This window comes from Bidens hawaiensis, unplaced genomic scaffold, assembly GCF_021521415.1.
Source record: "Bidens hawaiensis isolate Kalapana, Puna unplaced genomic scaffold, B.hawaiensis_p1.1 tig00015918_1, whole genome shotgun sequence".
In the NCBI taxonomy this organism is placed as follows: Eukaryota; Viridiplantae; Streptophyta; class Magnoliopsida; order Asterales; family Asteraceae; genus Bidens; species Bidens hawaiensis.
Window position 1 is genome coordinate 22,297 of NW_027492426.1, and position 19,307 is coordinate 41,603.

Below are 19,307 nucleotides of genomic sequence, written 5' to 3' on the forward strand. Positions count from 1 at the left end.
ATGACCGAGTTTTACAACGCTGGTTACACTTACACAACTATAATTTATATTCTATAAGTATATGACCGACAAGGGTCGTTAACTTATATTTATTATTCAATTTGAAATCGATTAGATTGTAAGATAAACTGATTAAAATTGAACTAAGTTATAAATTAGATTTACAGTAATTTAAGTTTTGCCATTTAGTTATATACAATTACGATTTTAGCTTGATTTTATTTTTCTCAACTTAATTTAATAACAAAATAATGGTAAAACATATTATTATAGAAAGTATTTTCCTCTTTATGGTTATTATTCTAGATCTTGTTTTCATGCCTTAATTCATGGCTAGATTATTGGTTTCCTTTTCTTGTTTTCTAGTTTATAAGCATGTATATGGACCCTTGAATGATATAACAAAACTACAATATATTCAATTTCCGTTTATATGGTATCAGAGCAGGTAATATAGTGCTCTACCATCAAACCCTAACACACCAACCATCGAGAATAATGGCCGGAAAAGATGACTCCACGACAGCCAAAACTCAAAACCAAACCCAAAATACCGATCACTCCTCTCCGTATTACCTCCATCCCTCCGATTACCCAAGACAAATGCAGGTAAACGAGCCCCTCAATGACAATAATTACCTGGATTGGTCTCAAGAGATGGAGAACTTTCTATTTGCCAAGAACAAAATAAGCTTCGTTGACGGTTCGTTAATAAAACCGGAGGCGGCCGACCCAAACTACAATACATGGCTTCGGTGTGACGCGATGATAAAGGGGTGGCTCACCACAGCCATGGAAAAGGAGATCCAAACAAGCGTGAAATATGAAACTACCAGTGAAGAGATGTGGAATGACTTGCGGGAGCGGTTTGGAAAGGTAAGCGCACCGAGAGCATACGAGTTGAAACAACTTCTCAGCCTAACAAAACAAGACGGAACCTCCGTTTCAGCTTATTATACACTGCTGAAGGCCATCTGGGACGAGATCCGCTCGGTTTTCCCCGCGCCGAGATGCTCTTGTGGAGAATGCAAATGTGACGTTAGTAAGACGGTTTGTGACTTAAGAGACAAAGAAAGGTTATATGAATTCCTTCTTGGGCTCGATAGTGATTACTCCACCATTAGAACCCAACTGCTCGCCATGAAGCCAACCCCGACACTCGGAGAGGCTTACCGTCTCGTCTCCGAGGACGAGCAGCAAAAGGCAGTTACCGGAGGAAGAAAGATAAGCCCCGATAACACAGTAGCTTTCCAAACACGAGTTAAACGAGATGGGCCCGGCAATTCCAACAAGTGGCAGTCAAGAAATGCTAGAGGAGGGAAGAATGATAAAGAGGGCCATTGTGATTTCTGTAACAAAGATGGGCACAAACGCGAAGGTTGCTTCAAACTTGTAGGTTACCCCGGAATGGTGGCCCGGGAAAGGAAAAACCGAGAAGCCAAGCCCGAAAGCAGCCTATGTCGAAGAGAGCCCTCTCCCGGGGCTAAGCAACGAGCAATACCAACAATTTTTAAACATGTTTGGGAAGAAAGAAGTGATCGAAACCCCCTTGACAGAAAACTTTGCAGGTAACGTTAGACACGAAGGTAAGTGGCTCGTTGATTCGGGTGCTTCGGTGCACATAACGCACAGGCAAGAATGGATTGAAAACAAAGTGAAAATTTTAAATGAAATGCCAGTCTCTATTCCTAACGGTTCACTCGTTCCCGTAGAAGGAAGAGGGACTTGCACTTTACCAAATGGTCTAAAAATAGATAATGTTTTGCACGTTCCAAAATTCACGTGTAATCTATTATCGGTTAGCCGGTTGCCACAAGATCTACAATGTGCAGTAACTTTTTTCCCAACCTTTTGTGTGATGCAGAATTTAGCAACGAGGAGGTTGATTGGAGCGGGTGAATGCACGGATGGTCTTTACGAGGTGGACATGGTGGGTAGTGAAAGGAAGGCGCTAATGGTAACTATGGATACTTGGCATAGGCGTTTGGGGCACGCTTCACATGAGAAGCTTTTTCGTTTTGATTTTATTGAATTTCCTTCAAAAACTCGTATGTCGTTTTGTGATTCTTGTGTTAAAGCAAAACATAAAAGATTGTCGTTTCCTATTAGTTCTATTAAAACGAAAGATTGCTTTGAGCTTTTGCATTGTGACATATGGGGAAAGTATAGAACGCCTTCACTCACTCAAGCAAGATACTTTCTCACCATTGTTGACGATTATAGCAGGGGCGTTTGGGTATTTTTATTGAAACATAAAAGTGAAGCGAGCGATTGTATTGTTTACTTTCACCAATATATCAAAACCCAATTTTCAAGGTTGGTCAAACTTATTCGGTGTGACAATGGAGGAGAATTTACCTCTAACCGCATTACCAAGTTTTATGCCGAAAATGGTATCATTCTTGAAACCACATGTCCACACACGCCTCAACAAAACGGCGTTGTGGAAAGAAAGCATCGTCATCTTCTTGAAACAGCATGTTCTATTAGGTTCGAGGCCAACCTACCAAAGAGATTTTGGGGGGAGTCCGTGTTAACCGCTGCACACATCATCAATCGTCTTCCTTCCAAAGTCATAAATAACGAAACGCCATATGAAATGATCCACAATGAAAAGCCGAATTTTGATCTTTTTAGGGTGTTTGGGTGTCTCGCCTACTATAGAAATACCGACACAAGTGGTGACAAGCTCGAAGAAAGGGGGAAGCCGGGGGTATTTCTCGGTTACCCTGTCGGAACAAAAGGCTACAAAATATTTGATGTTTAAAAGGGTAAGATCATTGTTTCGAGAGATGTCAAGTTCATTGAGGACATTTTTCCTTACAAAGGTGGCCAACACAATCGTGTGTCAAAAGACGATGGTGTTTTCGGGTTCCCACCTTGGTACTATGGAGACCATAATGAAGAATGCAATGTTAATCAAACACCAACTACCGTTGCAGAAAATGAAAATGAGAACAATGATGAGATGCAAGTGGCTGAACAAAATGTGGTTGAGGATGACATGGATCCAACCGGGCCCGTGAGTACCGAACCAGAAAATGGTGAGGCCCAGCAACCCAACGACATGGAAACCGAGGCTTAGCAATCAAACGAGGCAGAACCTCCTCAACGACAACCGAGAGAAAGAAGGGAATGTGCTCGATCGAAACGACTAGATGGGTATGATGTCTCACTACCACCGTCCCTCGACCATGCCGCATCCGCTTCCGATCAACGCTCCTCCACGGTACATTCCATGTCTAACTATGTTTGCTATAATAATTTCTCACGTTCTCACAAAGCTTTCTTTTCGGCCATCGATAAAACCCATGAGCCATGAACCTTTAAACAAGCTGTGCAGAATGAAAACTAGAGAGTAGCTATGAAACGAGAAATAGAGGCACTCGAAATGAACGGAACATGGACCCTTGAAGACTTACCAAAAGGTAAGAGGGCCATCGATTCCAAATGGGTTTACAAGATTAAGTACAAGCCCAATGGAGACATTGAACGGTACAAAGCTCGCTTGGTCGCTAAAGGTTTCACACAAATAGAAGGGATCGATTTTCATGACACGTTCGCTCCGGTTGCCAAGTTGGTCACCGTTCGAACCATTTTGGCAGTTGCAGTCAAACGAAACTGGATGGTTCATCAATTAGACATGAACAATGCATTCTTGCATGGTGATTTGAATGAAGAGGTGTACATGAAGATACCTCAAGGTTTTGATAAAGGAAAGGAAAACAAAGTGTGTCGGTTAAGAAAGTCTCTTTATGGGCTCAAACAAGCCTCGAGAAATTGGTATCATAAGTTCACCACAGGACTTGTCGAAGCCGGTTTTAGACAGTCAAAAGCCGACCATTCATTGTTTATTTTCAGGAGGAATGAGATATACGTTGCAGTCTTAATTTACGTTGATGACGTGATTTTGGTCGGCAACAATGCTACAAGAATGAGCGAGATAAAATCATTTCTGAATGAACGTTTTAGCATAAAAGATCTTGGAAATCTTAAGTATTTTTTGGGGATAGAGGTCGCTCGAACGGAAGAAGGTATGGTACTTAGTCAAAGAAAGTACACTCTCGACATTATTGAAGATGCCAGTATGCTTGGATGTCGACCAAGTCTGATCGATACCTATGGAGCAAAGTCTAAAGTTGGAAGCAGGAAAGGAGGAAGATCGGGTTGATCCGAGTCATTATCGGCGGCTTGTCGGGAGGTTGCTCTATCTCCAAGCCACCCGTCCCGACATTGCCTATTCGGTTAGTACTCTAAGTCAATTTGTGGCGGATCCTCGTACAAGCCATCTCGAAGCCACTACAAGGGTCGTAAGATATATGAAGGCAACCGCGGGCCAAGGCATCCTATTGCCGAAGACAGGGGGAAACAATCTCGTGGCTTATACCGATTCCGACTGGTTGGGTTGTCCCTTCACTAGAAGGTCAAGAACCGGGTACCTTCTCCTCCTCGGGGGTGGTCCTATATCTTGGAAGTCAAAGAAACAGTCGGTCGTATCTCGATCCTCGGCTGAAGCCGAATATAGAGCCATGCCCACCACCGTTAGTGAAATACTTTGGATGCGGTGGCTGCTTAAGGATCTTGACACTGCCCAACCAGCTCCAACTACTGTTTTTTGCGATAATATTGTTGTTAAACACATCGCGAATAACCCGGTCTTCCACGAGCGTACTAAACATGTCGAAATGGATTGCTATTTCGTTCGCGAACGAGTCGAGTCGAAGGAAGTTGAATCGGTCTACATCAACACCAAACATCAAGTAGCAGACTTGTTCACCAAGGCTCTCGGATCGAAACAGTTGGAGGCTCTACTCGGCAAGTTAGGCGTTCGGGATCTTCACGCTCCAACTTGAGGGGGAATATTATTATAGAGAGTATTTTCCTCTTTATGGTTATTATTCTAGATCCCGTTTTCATGCCTTAATTCATGGCTAGATTATTGGTTTCCTTTTCTTGTTTTCTAGTTTATAAGCATGTATATGGACCCTTGAATGATATAACAAAACTACAATATATTCAATTTCCGTTTATGAAAAAACATATATCATTTGCTTGGTTAAAAACTAAACCGAATTCTTATTCGATTCAGTTTGACTGTCATGAAACAAGTCATAGGTAAACAAACACTAAACCACTTTTGAAGTAGTTGTTTTCATCAACTTGCCACTTTAATTAATAAAATATCATTCAGTTATAGGGTGAGATGACGGTTTAAAATGCATACTTATATTTTTTTTACAAAAGATACAAACCTTTGTTTTTGTTACACGGTTCCAAAATACTTGTTTGATTCTAGTGACTATAAAATAGTTGAGATGATGGTTTAAAATGCATGTAACTCTATCATTTTTTTACGGATGTAAAACGTGATTTACATTGCGTGACTCCAAGATACTTGTTTGATTCTAGCGAGTATAAAATAAAATTACTAACAACGATCTTTAATTTCCTGACATTAAAGTTGATTTATTAACGATAACTTTATGAAAATAGGACAAAGTTTCAATATTATATCAATTAAGTCACTCAAACTATTTTTTTTCTTTAAAAAAAGATAATATATTAATTTCATTAATGATATTATAACATGATTCACGTAACAAGGTAAATCAATGCTTGACATATTCATACCATCAACTGTTGGTCATCATCTCTCTCCTTCTCATTGTACTCGAGCTAAAAGCCCCATGGATGAGCACTCTCCCTACTCCCGTCCGACATACCCTTCCTTTCTTCATCTATAAGCATTACCTTTTTTCCCTTGTCGGTTTGCCACATGGTTTTTCTTTTCTCTCTCTTCTACCTAATTGTATGTACGCTGGTGGATGACCGCATTACCTATGCCATTATATAATTTCAAACATCGTATCTCATACGTGTTTTTTGAACTTTTTATTTATTTGAAAAGAAGTGATATCAAGTCATGAAGCAGGCATGCATCACATGATGCTTGTTTGGGACACATTTATGGCACAGGAATGGACAAGTATCCTTATTTCAAACACATTAATTGCTTTGTGTTCAAATAGATTTTTAATGTTATGAATGAATTTGATAGTGAGTTTTTTTCCCAAAAGAGTGTTGTGAAGAAAAATATTTACCAATATAGTGTTCATTCAAAAGTATTTATCAATCTAGTGTTTTTAGTTTATTTCACTCCCTCACTCCTAATATAATTGGATAACCTCTAACTTTAATAAAAGAAACTTATTTAATACTTTTGTAAACAATTTTTTATTAAATACGTCTGTAATTTTTTTTTACTTTTAATTTAAAAGAAAACATTTTTTTTTTAATTTGCATGTCTTACAATTTGGAAGATTCTTTCGCTGTATTACCTGAACATTTTTTTTAATTTTAAGTCTCACTAGAAAGATTATTTTGTCAAAATTATTTGTATTAAAAAGGTTCGTATAAAGATCATACATATGGTTTTTTATTTTTTTTATCATCGGTTAATTAACTTTTGTTATTTTTATGACTTCATTTTTTATATAATTTCATTGTGATTATAGTAAATATTAAATTTTACTTTGTAATAATTTAACTTTTTAGTAAACCTTTTTCTTATATACATAAGTGTATTACTTTATATAATAAGAGAAAAAGGTATAATATTTTTAGATAATAACAATATTTAAGATTTAGTTTAGGAGGTTACACATGAAATTGTTGTTTGAATCACCATATGTGAATTCAACATATGTAAAGAAATAAATTTGCCAATTGCAAACTTGATCAGATAAGAATTATTCATGACTCGAACCAGGGCTCGGGCTCAAGCTTGAAAGACGAGACCGGCTTATCTGAGCTCGTTTATTTTAACATGTTGGATAGTCAAGCTTAAACTCGACTTGTTGAAAGGTTAAGCCAGCTCGTGGCTCGTCAATATGACTCGTTATATTTTTATTTACAATATTTATATCTAAAAGACACAAAAAAATTTATACGTAATATAAATTTTCTAAACAAGATAATTTATATAAAGATTATACTTGTTCATTTTTATTTTATAAAGTTCGGAAGACATATTTATGTGTTACATTTGTTATATATATATTTTATATGTTATTATTATATTAAAAACATATTAATTTAATAGTAGAAGATAAAAAACATAATTATTTAATAAAAAAAATCTTAGTTTAAAAATATTCAAATAGTTTGTTTTGTTAAAGTTATAGGCTATCCAAAGATATTTATTATGAGAGAGATATACAAAAACACTAAATTGGTAAATACTTTTGTATAGACACCATTTTGATAAATACTTTTATCATCAACATCCTTTTGAGAAAAAACTATTTGATAGTTATTAAAAGATAAAATGATATATCCTACTTATTTTTAGAATGGAAATTCACAAACTTTCTAACTCTATTAATAACTTACACATTTTTTTATAAACAACGAGACTTAAACCTTCAATTTTGAAAAGATAAAACTTTATGAATTTTATGTTTATTTTTTTCAAATAAAAATAGATAATTTCTTATTTATTTATGATAAGTAATCAACTTTTATATAACTAATCTTGTACCTCCACTAATTGATGACAACCGTACGCAAGGCATTGCTTGTCGTCTTCAAGGACTATACAAGACTTTAACGCTCAACTGATTTCTAAATTCGGTTTCTAAGAGATTTTGATGAGATTTCAATTATTTACCTTAACTGTTTTTTTCACATTACATACACATTTTACGTAAAAAAGTTACTTTTTTCAATACAAATATGAACGATTTGTTAAAAAAAAATATGATTTATGGTTATTTTTTCTTTCATTAACTTAGTGTGTCACTGACTCACTGTTTTGTAATGTATTTGTATATATGTGGATAAATCATCGATTGATTAAAGAAATCATTTCTTGAATCAATGTGTTGATGGATATGGCCATTAAGAAAAATTCACAATTATTGACTTTATTCAAATGCTTTTACTTCTTGTGGTACGTAAGTAAACTTTTCATAAGACTTGTTAGATACCGGTATCCGGTCCGAAGCAACATTTATCAATATCAAGTTTTTAAGAAATCTGAGATCGGTAATTTTGCCCTATGGTACCGGTATTAGTGTACCGATATCGATACCAAGTTTTTAAGAAAATCATGATCGATACTGATATGGTATCGAGCTCGTTTCTAGTTTATTACATAGTTGCTATATGTGGTTTACCTATATTTAAAAACCTATGAGGAACCTAACCGATACCAACCGATTCATGCCTCAACGCGCGAATTGATTGTAAGTAGTTTATGTCGAATAGTATAAAAAGATTAACCCTTAAAAATCTACTAATAAAAGAAAATCTTACTTTTAGTCAGAAAGTTGAGTTAATTTGCCCCACGGTTAATGGCCCATGTCATATTCACCAACAGGAACCGATTACCGACCATCCTTGTTTTTTTAATGGTACTAGTTTGCATTATAAATAATTAAATAGGCATATAAATATATAATATATTTTTTTAATGGTACTAGGTAACTAGCTTGCATTATAAATAATTAAATAGGCATATAATATATTATATTAATATATGCAACATAATTGGTATGATATGATTATACTAACTTAAGAATATATATAAACAATTTGATTTAATTTAAATGACATGCTTAACATACGAAGTTATAAAAGAGAAAAAAAATGATGATTAACAATTAACAATACAATCACGCATGACATGACGTCTGAAACACAATAGACAAATTTACACTTACGAGATGTATATACTAGATCACGATACATCCCTCATTAGGTGAAAATTACATCCGATGGTGACTCGTTAAGTGAAAAAATTTCACTTTTCACTCAACGAGTCACAATCAAATATAATTTTATCCAATAAGAACAAGTGTCATGATATTGTTTTATTTGCTGAGGAAGTCAAATTTATGGTTTCAAATAGTCTAGTAAATGTTCAATTTAATAATTTTGATGGTAACAACTTTACATTATCATAAGTTAAAAGTTATGACCATACGAGAAAGTTAAAAATGTACAAGTTGTAACCTAAACTTTAACCATAAAAGGACAAGAGCTTGTGATTGTCCACACTCATAGTAGACGTGTGCCATGACGAATGCCACCCAAACGAAACAAAACAAAAATATATCAGCAGAAGTATTAATCATCAATTTGTTTTTGTTTGCATAATTATTCAAATGTTTCTATATTTCCCCCTGTACAATTTAAATAACCACTTTCCCCCCTTTACTATCACTAAAGAGTGAAGACTACTACTAACAATAACTCCTTTTGACATTCATAATCGGTACGTACGTACGTACGTATGTATGCATATGAGTATATCGTATCTACTAACTATACCATCAAACTTAATATTAGATAACAGGAAACGATAATAAAATAAATTTACGTATTTAAAAAATGTTTAGATTGTGATTTTGTTTTTAAACATCTATGTAGGGGTGTGCGTGGTGTAGTATTGAGATAAAACCAAACCAAAAACCGAAACTTTGATTTTTGGATTCTTGACACAATTAGGTTTCAGTTTTCGTTTTGATTTCGGTTATTCGGTTTTTGCTATTTGAGCTTGAAAATTATAGGCCGAAAAAAGTTAGACCGAAAATAATGAATTTAGGTTTGGATTTTTTGGTTTTCTCGGTTCTTCGGTTTTTGTCATTTGAGCTTGAAAATTTAAGGCCGAAAAAAAGTTAGACTGTTGGTTTTTGTTGTTGTTCAGTTTTTTGGTTTGAAATTTTCAGTGTTCTCAGTTTCAGATCAGTTATTTCGGTTTCTTGCACACCATACTCTATGATCTTACTCATGTTTTATCAATAGCCATCTTTAACCATTACAACCTATCATTTTTCTTTTCACAATAACTTTTGACTGTTTAACTCTAGTGGAAAACTAAAAACAATATAGTTTTAGTTTTTATTTATTCATATATTATTTATTACCAGAACTATAATTATTTAATTCTTTTCGGTATTGGTCATGAACTAAGTGCTTTAATTTTTCAGGTTTTCTTCCAAGTAGAATATACTGTTCTTTATCTAAAACTTTATGTTAACATCATTAAAAGCTCACAACTAAAAGTTGTTTTATGTGTGACTGAAACAGACTTCCATATGCAACTTTAATACCAAAAAAGTCGAATCCAATGTCACAAAAGATGCTTGGGCCTGGCTCATAACACTCCTCGAGGATATGCTTTAAGTCTTTTACACCAATAGTAAAAGTTAGGTCCATGACCACAAAACTAAAGTAATAATGTGATGACCACTAAACTATTGATAAGTATCATATATGCAAGTTACCATTAATATTACGTAACTTGGAACTAACACGGAAAACCTTGTTCAAACCTGCCTCGTTTATAAACGGAGCCAGCTTGGATCGACTCATTTATAAACCAATCCAAGAACGAGCTGACACTAGCTCACATCAGTTTGACTAATGAACAACCTTAATTTGAACACCACGGGTGTGCATGAAACCCAAAAAAACGATCCGAAACCAAAGAAACCGAACTGAATTTATAGATTTTCGTTTTTTATTTGTATTTTAACTAATTTATAAGCATTTAATAAATATGCAACTCAAATATTTTTGCCTAAATATGTAAAATTAATTATATATATAAGAACTCAAATATATTTGAGCTAAATTTGTTTTTTAGCCATAATTTTCAAGCTATAATGGCAAAACCAAGAAAACCCGCATTCACTTTTTTCAACTCAAATATTTAAACCCCAGCATTCACTTTTTTGAGCTAAATTTGTTTTTTCAGCCACAATTTTTAAGCTAAAACGGCAAAACCGAGAAAACCAAAACGTACGGCTTTCAAAATAAATTTCAAAAGCCGAAGTTTCGGTATTAGCCTAAAATCGACCCGAATCAAATCATGTACACCCCTAGACTCAACACGCTAGGGGTGTGCACAAAACCAAAAAAACCGAACTGTAACCAATAAAACCAAAAAAACCGAACCGAAAAAACCAAACCGAAATAGAAACCGGTGGTTCGGTTTTGAACTTTAGCAAAAACCGAAATATTGGTTTTGGTTCGGTTTTGTATTTTGTTAAGAACTGAAAAAACCGAACCGAACCGAAATAACCATAACATCTTAACCATAATCATTAAAACAAAATCTATCGATAAATATTTGTTTAATTTTTAACATATTGTTAATACAAATATATTAGGTTTGCAAGTATAATTAATAACCAATAATAGGTACTTTCGGTTTTGATTTTGGATTTTAATTTCAAATATGTCTTTTATTATCTTTTAATATTTTAAGTCCAAATATTCAATTTTCTATTAATCATTGTTTAAAGAAAAAAAATGGCATGCTCGATTTCAATATCTTGGGTCAAGTGTTTTTTGTCCAAAAAGTTTTGTCTCGACTAGCAAAACCGAAAAACCGCATTTAAAACCGAACCGAACCTAAAAACCGGAAACCAAAAACCGAAAATTCGAAACCGAATGGTTTTAAAAAATCATAAAACCGAAAGTTTGGTTTTTGGTTCGGTTTTAGTCAAAAACCGCACCGAACCGCACCACGCACACTCCTACAACACCCATACTCTCCGGGGGGCATATATGTCATTCTTGATTGTTGATGGGGACACCCATTAAAACTTCATATAACCAAGGGACTATATCAGCAACACACAACAAACAAAATACACGCTATATATGCCATCAACCATACATATATTCTTCATATGCATATATTCAGAATCTGCCTGTCTTCTAGTTCTACAAACGTGTGGAAATAATTAACCTAGCTACATTTTCCATTCATCTAATTTGTAAGCATCATGCTTAATTATCTTCTGTGTTCTAAATTTAATGGGAGGTATATATATATATATATGTTTTATTCTTAAAATCAAAAGAAAACAGTACGTCACTCCACTTGTTTTCCAGTGTCACTAGATCGCAAGAATATGCTGTGGACGGTTGTTTTTATATTTTATTATTATTATTATTATTATTATTATTATTATTATTATTATATAAATTTGTTTTCTAGTAAATAAAGAATTGGGGATATTGGTTTGTTTATACTATATTCTTGACGTGAGACTATCTAATAATTATTATTATTATTATTATTATTATTATTATTATTATTATTATTATTATTATTATTATTATCTTTTTGGTGTAAGCATGTTCTTTTTTTGGTCATGGATTCATATCATCTGGCCACAACTCACTACACGTGTATATTTATACACACCTAAAGAAACAAATATTATAATAATTATTATGAAAATATTTTAGAGGAAAAGTTGTAGTTGATTTGTAGTTTTAGTGTTTTACAGTCTTTTAATTTCAGGTAATACAAAAATAAAAAATAAATAAAAAACAAAGAAGACATCAAAAGGAGACTGACTTAATTACTGAGGTGTTGGTGCTACCTCTTTGCCAGTATTGAGGTATGTTTTGTTGTTTAATCTTGCATTTACTCTTCATTCTCATTTTTGTAATTATTCCATTTACTGTTTTTGTGTAATATTATTATGTGTTCTTGGGTTGTGTAGATTTGCATAACTGGATCTTGATAGTGATCATGTAATATTGCAGTTAAATTTCATCCAAATATACATTTTTATCCAGTTAAATTTTATATTTATGATACTGTTGTCTTTGTGTTTACTAGTAAATAGAAAAGCTTGTTGATTTATGCATATTTTTATTTATTTGGCATTTTCAGTGTTAGGAGGGCAAAGAGGGTAGTGAAAAAAGAAAGATGGCAGATATTTGGAGGTCGTTTTGCGGGTGTGCAGACACCACGAACACGAACTGTGATTCAAATTTGATTTTCATCACGAACCCTTCTTCGTGCATGAATCATTTTCTCAACATTTGTTTCGATTTAGTACTCCTTGCACTGTTACTCCTCAACATGTTTTTCAAGTCACCGTTGAGGTCTACTGTTAGATCATATTGTTTCCAAACAAAGTCCGGTTTACAGTTGGTTTCCGTAATCTTTAACGGTTTACTGGGAACTCTGTACGCGTGTTTGGGCATTTGGACTTTAAAGACCACAATAAGCACAACACACGCCGTTCTTCCTTTACATCCTTGGACACTTTTCTTGTTCCATGGATTCACATGGCTAACAGTCTCGCTAACTGTAAGTCTGTTAGGAAAACGCTTTTCAAAAACGCCCCTTCGGCTTCTGTCAATAACCGCCTTTCTGTTTTCCGGGATTTTTGGTATTTTATCAGTAGTATCCTCGATTGATAACAAACGTGTGTCGATCAAGATAGTTCTAGATTTAACATCTTTCCTAGGAGCAGCATTGTTATTAGCATGCACATATAAGGGCTACAACTATGAAGAAACCGACAAGAAAGACCTTTTTACCCCTCTAAACGGCGAGAGTATGAAAGTAGGTTGTAATGACAATCCTACCCCTCTTGCAAAAGCGGGATTTCTCAACGTAATATCGTTTTGGTGGTTAAACCCGTTGATGAAAACGGGTAGTGAGAAAACGCTTGAAGAAAAAGATATGCCCAAGTTATGCGTTGAAGATAGAGCCGAATCGTGCTATTCAGCCTTTGAAGACGAGTATCGTAAGCAGAAAAATTCGCACCCGTCACCGTCTATTTTGAGGACGATAGTGACGTGTAATTTGAGAGAGCTTCTAATATCTGGATTCTTTGCATTGATGAAAATAATCACGGTTTCTGCGGGCCCGCTTTTTCTCAAAGCGTTCATAAGGGTAGCTGAGGGTGATGAAAGCTTTAAAGGCGAGGGGTACGTGTTAGCTATAGCACTTTTCTTATCTAAAATGTTAGAATCGTTGTCGCAACGACAATGGGATTTTAGGTGCAGACTTATCGGTATAAGAGTTAGATCGTTACTTACTGCAGCAATTTATAAAAAGCAACTGAATTTATCTAACGCTGCCAAGATTACACATTCGGCTGGTGAGATTATGAATTATGCAACTGTGGATGCATATAGAATCGGGGAGTTTCCTAACTGGTTACATCAAAGTTGGACAACGATTCTCCAGCTTATATTTGCGCTCTTGATTCTGTTACAAGCTGTCGGTTTGGCTACATTTGCAGCTTTGGCGGTCATAATATTGTCAGTCATTTGCAATATGCCACTCGCTAAATTACAACACAAGTTTCAGTCAAAGCTAATGGTTGCACAAGACGAACGGCTTAAAGCCGTCTCGGAATCACTCGTGAATATGAAAGTGTTGAAACTTTACGCGTGGGAGATTCATTTTAAAAGTGTGATTGAGAAACTAAGGGAGATTGAGCATAAGTGGTTATCAGCTGTTCAGCTTAGAAGAGCTTATAACAGCTTTCTGTTTTGGTCATCGCCTCTTTTGGTCTCGGCTGCTACTTTTGGCGCGTGTTATTTTATCGGGATTCCGTTAAACGCTAGCAATGTTTTCACATTCGTGGCAACGTTACGTTTGGTTCAAGATCCTATCAGAACCATTCCTGATGTTATTGGAATTATTATTCAAGCGAAAGTAGCGTTTGCAAGAATCTTGAATTTTCTCGAGGCGCCCGAGCTCGAGAGTGGTAACGTGAGGCGGAAGGTGAGCAAGGAGGGTTTGGATTACAATATCTTTATTGATTCAGCAAGTCTTTCATGGGATGGGAATCTGGTGAAGCCTACCCTACGGAATATTAATCTGCAGGCTCGGTTGGGTCAAAAGATTGCTATCTGTGGAGAGGTGGGATCGGGCAAGTCCACGCTTTTGGCGGGAATTCTCGGTGAGGTTCCGATAGTCGAGGGAACTGTAAGTGTTTTTTTTTTTTTTTTTTTTGCATATTTACTTGATTATTTGAGTATTTTAATACTAATATTGTTTTCCTTTGCTTGAAATAATTTGTCAGCTTCAAGTGTATGGGAGCATTGCATATGTTTCTCAGTCAGCTTGGATTCAAACAGGGAGTATACGTGATAATATTCTGTTTGGGTTGGAAATGGATGGTCAAAGGTACCGAGAAGCACTTAAGAAGTGTTCTTTGGAGAAGGATTTTGACCTGCTACCGTATCGTGATGATACTGAAATAGGAGAAAGAGGTGTTAATCTCAGCGGTGGACAAAAGCAAAGAATTCAACTTGCTCGTGCTTTATATCAAAATGCTGATATCTATTTGTTGGATGATCCGTTTAGTGCTGTCGATGCACATACCGCTTCCAGCTTATTTAATGTAAATTAATTTACAAAACAAAAAGTTTTAGAATTTTATATTATTAGTGTTTTTATGTCTAAATGGTGTACATATTCTTGGAAATTTTGTAGGAATATGTTATGGAAGCGCTTTCCAGGAAGACGGTTTTGCTTGTTACTCACCAAGTTGATTTCCTTCCTGCATTTGATTCTATTCTGGTGAGTTAGTTTGTGCAAGTATAAACTATAAGAAATTTTGTTAATATTATTAAAATTTTGTTAATGAAAAGAGATTTAAAAAAAAAAGCCTATAAGCATCTATATATAACGTTTTATCGTGTATTTTACAGTTAATGTCAGACGGGGAAATCCTAGCGGCTGCACCTTACAATCAACTAATGGAAACAAGTCAAGAGTTTCAAGATTTAGTGAACGCACACAAAGAAACCGCAGGCTCCGAAAGGCTTGCAGAGGTTACTTCATCGACAAGGCAGATACCGTCAATCAAAGACAGTAAAAACACCACCGAGACAAACAAAATATCTGAAAATTCAGATAAAGACCAGCTGATCAAAACAGAAGAAAGGGAAGAAGGCGACACGGGTTTTACACCTTACATACAATATTTAAATCAAAACAAAGGCTACTTATACTTCTCCGTTGCTGCATTGGCAAACGTCGTCTTTGTGGCGTGTAACGTGTGTCAAAACTCATGGATGGCTGCAAATGTGGATAATGATAATGTCAGCACTCTGAAGTTAATCGTGGTTTATTTAGTTATTGGGGTTGTAGCGATGATCGTTCTGCTCTTTCGATCACTCTTCACGGTTGCATTGGGGCTGCAGTCATCGAAATCTATATTTTCACAGCTCTTAACATCTCTATTCTGCGTGCCTATGTCGTTTTACGATTCTACCCCTTTGGGTAGGGTGCTAAGCAGGGTAAATGTTATCAAAATCATATCTCAAATGTTGTTGTTCTGCAACGAGGTGGTGGGCTAACGTGTGTTTTGATTTTGTTATTTTTTAGGTGTCGGTTGATTTGAGTATTATCGATCTAGATATCCCGTTCAATTTCATATTTGCTATAGCCGCCACAACAAATTTCTACACGAACACGGGGGTGTTAATATTTGTGACCTGGCAAGTATTGTTTGTCTCGATACCACTAATCTACGTGGCGCTTCGTTTACAGGTAATTTATCTTATGCTAGTTATATATGTGCACATATTTTTTGATGAAATTTTTGTAAATGACGCTTAATATAAAACAGAGGTATTACTTCTCGTCTGCAAAAATGCTGATGCGGATCAACGGGACAACTAAATCTTTGGTGGCAAACCATTTGGCTGAATCAGTGGCCGGGTCCATGATAATAAGAGCCTTTCAACAAGAAGACCGATTCTCTGCCAAAAATCTTGAAGTTGTTGACATAAATGCAAGTCCTTACTTGCATAGCTTTGCTGCAAACAATTGGTTGATCCAACGGCTAGAAACGATCAGTGCAACCGTTTTATCAGCTTCCGGACTCTGCATGGTCTTGCTTCCTCCTGGAACTTTCAGTTCTGGTAAGCTTTATATTTTTACTCTTTTCTTTTAGGGTATCGTTTTAAATCTGATTAATATAATTGGTTAAAATCTTTTCGATTCAGGTTTTATTGGAATGGCGATGTCTTATGGGCTTTCTTTAAATATGTCACTTGTTATGTCAATTCAAAACCAGTGCACTTTGGTAAACTATATAATCTCGGTCGAAAGAGTCAACCAGTACATGCATTTACCGAGTGAAGCTCCTTTAGTCATTGAAGAAAATCGCCCCCCGGCTAATTGGCCAGACAAGGGTAAAGTCGAAATTCAAGATTTGCAGGTAAAGTTAATTTTTTTTTGGTTCCTTTTAACAGATAAAAACACATAAAATATAGGTGGCAACTGGCAAGTCACCCGACCCGACCATATTGCCACCTGTAACGTAAAGTTTGAGTCTTTACTAAAAAAAGTTTAATTAAAAATTTATAACTTGAAATATAAATCAAAAACTAAACAAGTAAAAATACTAAAAAGTTTTCTCCGTTTTTCTCGTTTCATATATATAAAAAAAAAAAAAAAAAAAAAAAAAAAAACTCGAGAAATGTCAACCCGTTTTGACACGTTTCAATCATTTTCTTTTTTTAGTTTGACCCATTTTGACCCATTATATACATTTTAATACAGCCCATACAACCCATGGGTCACATTTGCCACCCCTAGATAAAACACAAAATAAAGGTGGCAAGTCACCCGACCCGACCATATTGCCACCTGTAACATAAAGTTTGAGTCTTTACTAAAATACATAAAATTCTGGAACACCAGATTAGGTACCGACCGGATGCGCCTCTTGTTCTGCATGGGGTCACTTGTACATTTCAAGGAGGACACAAGATTGGTATTGTTGGGAGGACGGGTAGTGGAAAGACGACACTCATTGGTGCTCTATTTAGATTGGTGGAGCCCGCTGGCGGGAAAATCGTTGTTGACGGGATAGACATTTCAAATATTGGACTTCATGATTTAAGGTCCCGGTTTGGCGTTATACCTCAAGATCCTACACTTTTTAACGGAACGGTTAGATACAATTTGGACCCCTTATGTCAACACACAGATCAAGAAATATGGGAGGTAAATAACTAAATATGTTATATGAGTGCTTTTTAGTAACCAAATTTTGTTTAGTGCATAATTTCACATGTGAAACTTTATATTCTACTATTGAAGGTTCTTGGCAAGTGTCAGCTTAGAGAGGCTGTTCAGGACAAAGCAGGCGGGCTGGATTCGATAGGTAATGTTCGAACGTGTTTGCAAATGCAAATTACCGTTTTACCCTTGTTACGGTAATGGTGTGTTAAATTTGAATTTTGCAAGTGCAGTGGTGGAAGATGGATCGAACTGGAGCATGGGGCAACGACAGTTGTTTTGCTTGGGGCGTGCGTTGTTAAGACGAAGCAAGATTTTGGTGCTGGATGAAGCAACCGCATCGGTTGACAATGCAACAGACACAATGTTACAAGAAACCATCAGATCCGAGTTTGCTGATTGCACCGTCATCACAGTGGCTCACCGTATACCAACCGTCATGGATTGCACCATGGTTCTAACCATGAGTGATGGTAAGTTCCCAAATTATTAAATCTTGACTTGTTCCAATATTCTCGCATTTTAACTGTTAACTGTTAAAATTTCAAACAGGTAAAATTACAGAATATGATGAGCCAATGAAGCTGATGAAACGAGACGATTCGTTGTTTGGACAGCTTGTGAAGGAATATTGGTCACACTCTCAATCTACAGACCTTTTTTAAAGTTCGGTTCAAGATTTTCTTATTCATCGTCCACCATTTAACTACATATAATCCTACTGTTGTACGGGATTAAAACTTTGAGAGGAGTATGTGTATATATTCATTTTATGGTTTAAGGGCTGTGTTTAGATTGTTACAAACTTACAAATTCTACATTTCCTTTTCTCTAGGAAAAAACATGAAAATGTGAAGTGTGATGTTCGTTTATGTTGTTTTTAGAAGGAACAGGATGACGCTTGACGATGTTTAATGATTTTCGTAAGTACCACATATTATATACTTAACTAACCAGAGGGTTTTGTCGCATTGCGGTTTCAAGGTGTGCAGAACAAAAATATAATAGTTTGAATATGAATTTGGTTAAAAATTTGGCAGCATATATATGATGGAAAATAACAAGTAAAATATGAGTTTGGATAAAAATTGAAATCTATATATTTATATTTATTTTTTTATACTATATCACTGTTAAACAAAACCTAGCTAGCTATTGAGCCAGTCTTGTAAAAGTCAAGTCATGTGTCAATAAGTTATGAATATGGATAAATAAGTTAGGTTCTGATCAATATCAGTTCAAGAATATATTTGTGACATTATTTTACTTATGGTTAGGCAACAATTTTTGTTTTGGCTTCCAGGTTAATCTGTATCTTTCATCTCTTTCCTTTTGAATGGTAATAATAATAATCATATGTGGAAATAGATGTTTATTCAAACCAAAAATCATTAAGAAACATTATGTTCAAATTTATATTTTTATAACTATATATTTTAAACGAGCTAGTTTAGTAATTAACTATTTTTATTTTTTAAATTCGGTTATTTCAAACATC

General features: G+C 35.2%; 2 protein-coding genes across 2 annotated transcripts; both read left to right on the forward strand.

Moving 5' to 3' along the window:
• The first annotated feature begins 498 nt into the window (after nucleotides 1-498).
• On the forward strand, nucleotides 499-1,572 carry LOC143550039 (uncharacterized). Its single transcript, XM_077040780.1, has one exon. It carries the CDS (start codon nucleotides 499-501, stop codon nucleotides 1,570-1,572), a length of 1,074 nt encoding a protein of 357 aa, XP_076896895.1.
• Nucleotides 1,573-12,259: 10,687 nt separating this feature from the next.
• On the forward strand, nucleotides 12,260-18,588 carry LOC143550048 (ABC transporter C family member 10-like). The gene is made up of 12 exons (XM_077040789.1): nucleotides 12,260-12,422; nucleotides 12,701-14,758; nucleotides 14,856-15,176; nucleotides 15,269-15,355; nucleotides 15,487-16,077; nucleotides 16,166-16,330; nucleotides 16,410-16,704; nucleotides 16,789-17,003; nucleotides 17,489-17,794; nucleotides 17,891-17,954; nucleotides 18,043-18,282; nucleotides 18,362-18,588. The coding sequence occupies exons 2-12, from the start codon at nucleotides 12,737-12,739 to the stop codon at nucleotides 18,472-18,474; spliced, it is 4,419 nt and encodes a 1,472-aa protein (XP_076896904.1). The 5' UTR covers nucleotides 12,260-12,422; nucleotides 12,701-12,736; the 3' UTR covers nucleotides 18,475-18,588.
• Nucleotides 18,589-19,307: the final 719 nt, after the last annotated feature.

Bases quoted from the DNA above. Each gene is read 5' to 3' on its own strand.
- LOC143550039 (XM_077040780.1), top strand. From the start codon at position 499: ATGGCCGGAAAAGATGACTCCACGACAGCCAAAACTCAAAACCAAACC.
- LOC143550048 (XM_077040789.1), top strand. From the start codon at position 12,737: ATGGCAGATATTTGGAGGTCGTTTTGCGGGTGTGCAGACACCACGAAC. The intron at 15,356-15,486 runs GTGAGTTAGTTT...TGTATTTTACAG, and splicing joins CTGCATTTGATTCTATTCTG to TTAATGTCAGACGGGGAAAT. The intron at 16,331-16,409 runs GTAATTTATCTT...AATATAAAACAG, and splicing joins ACGTGGCGCTTCGTTTACAG to AGGTATTACTTCTCGTCTGC.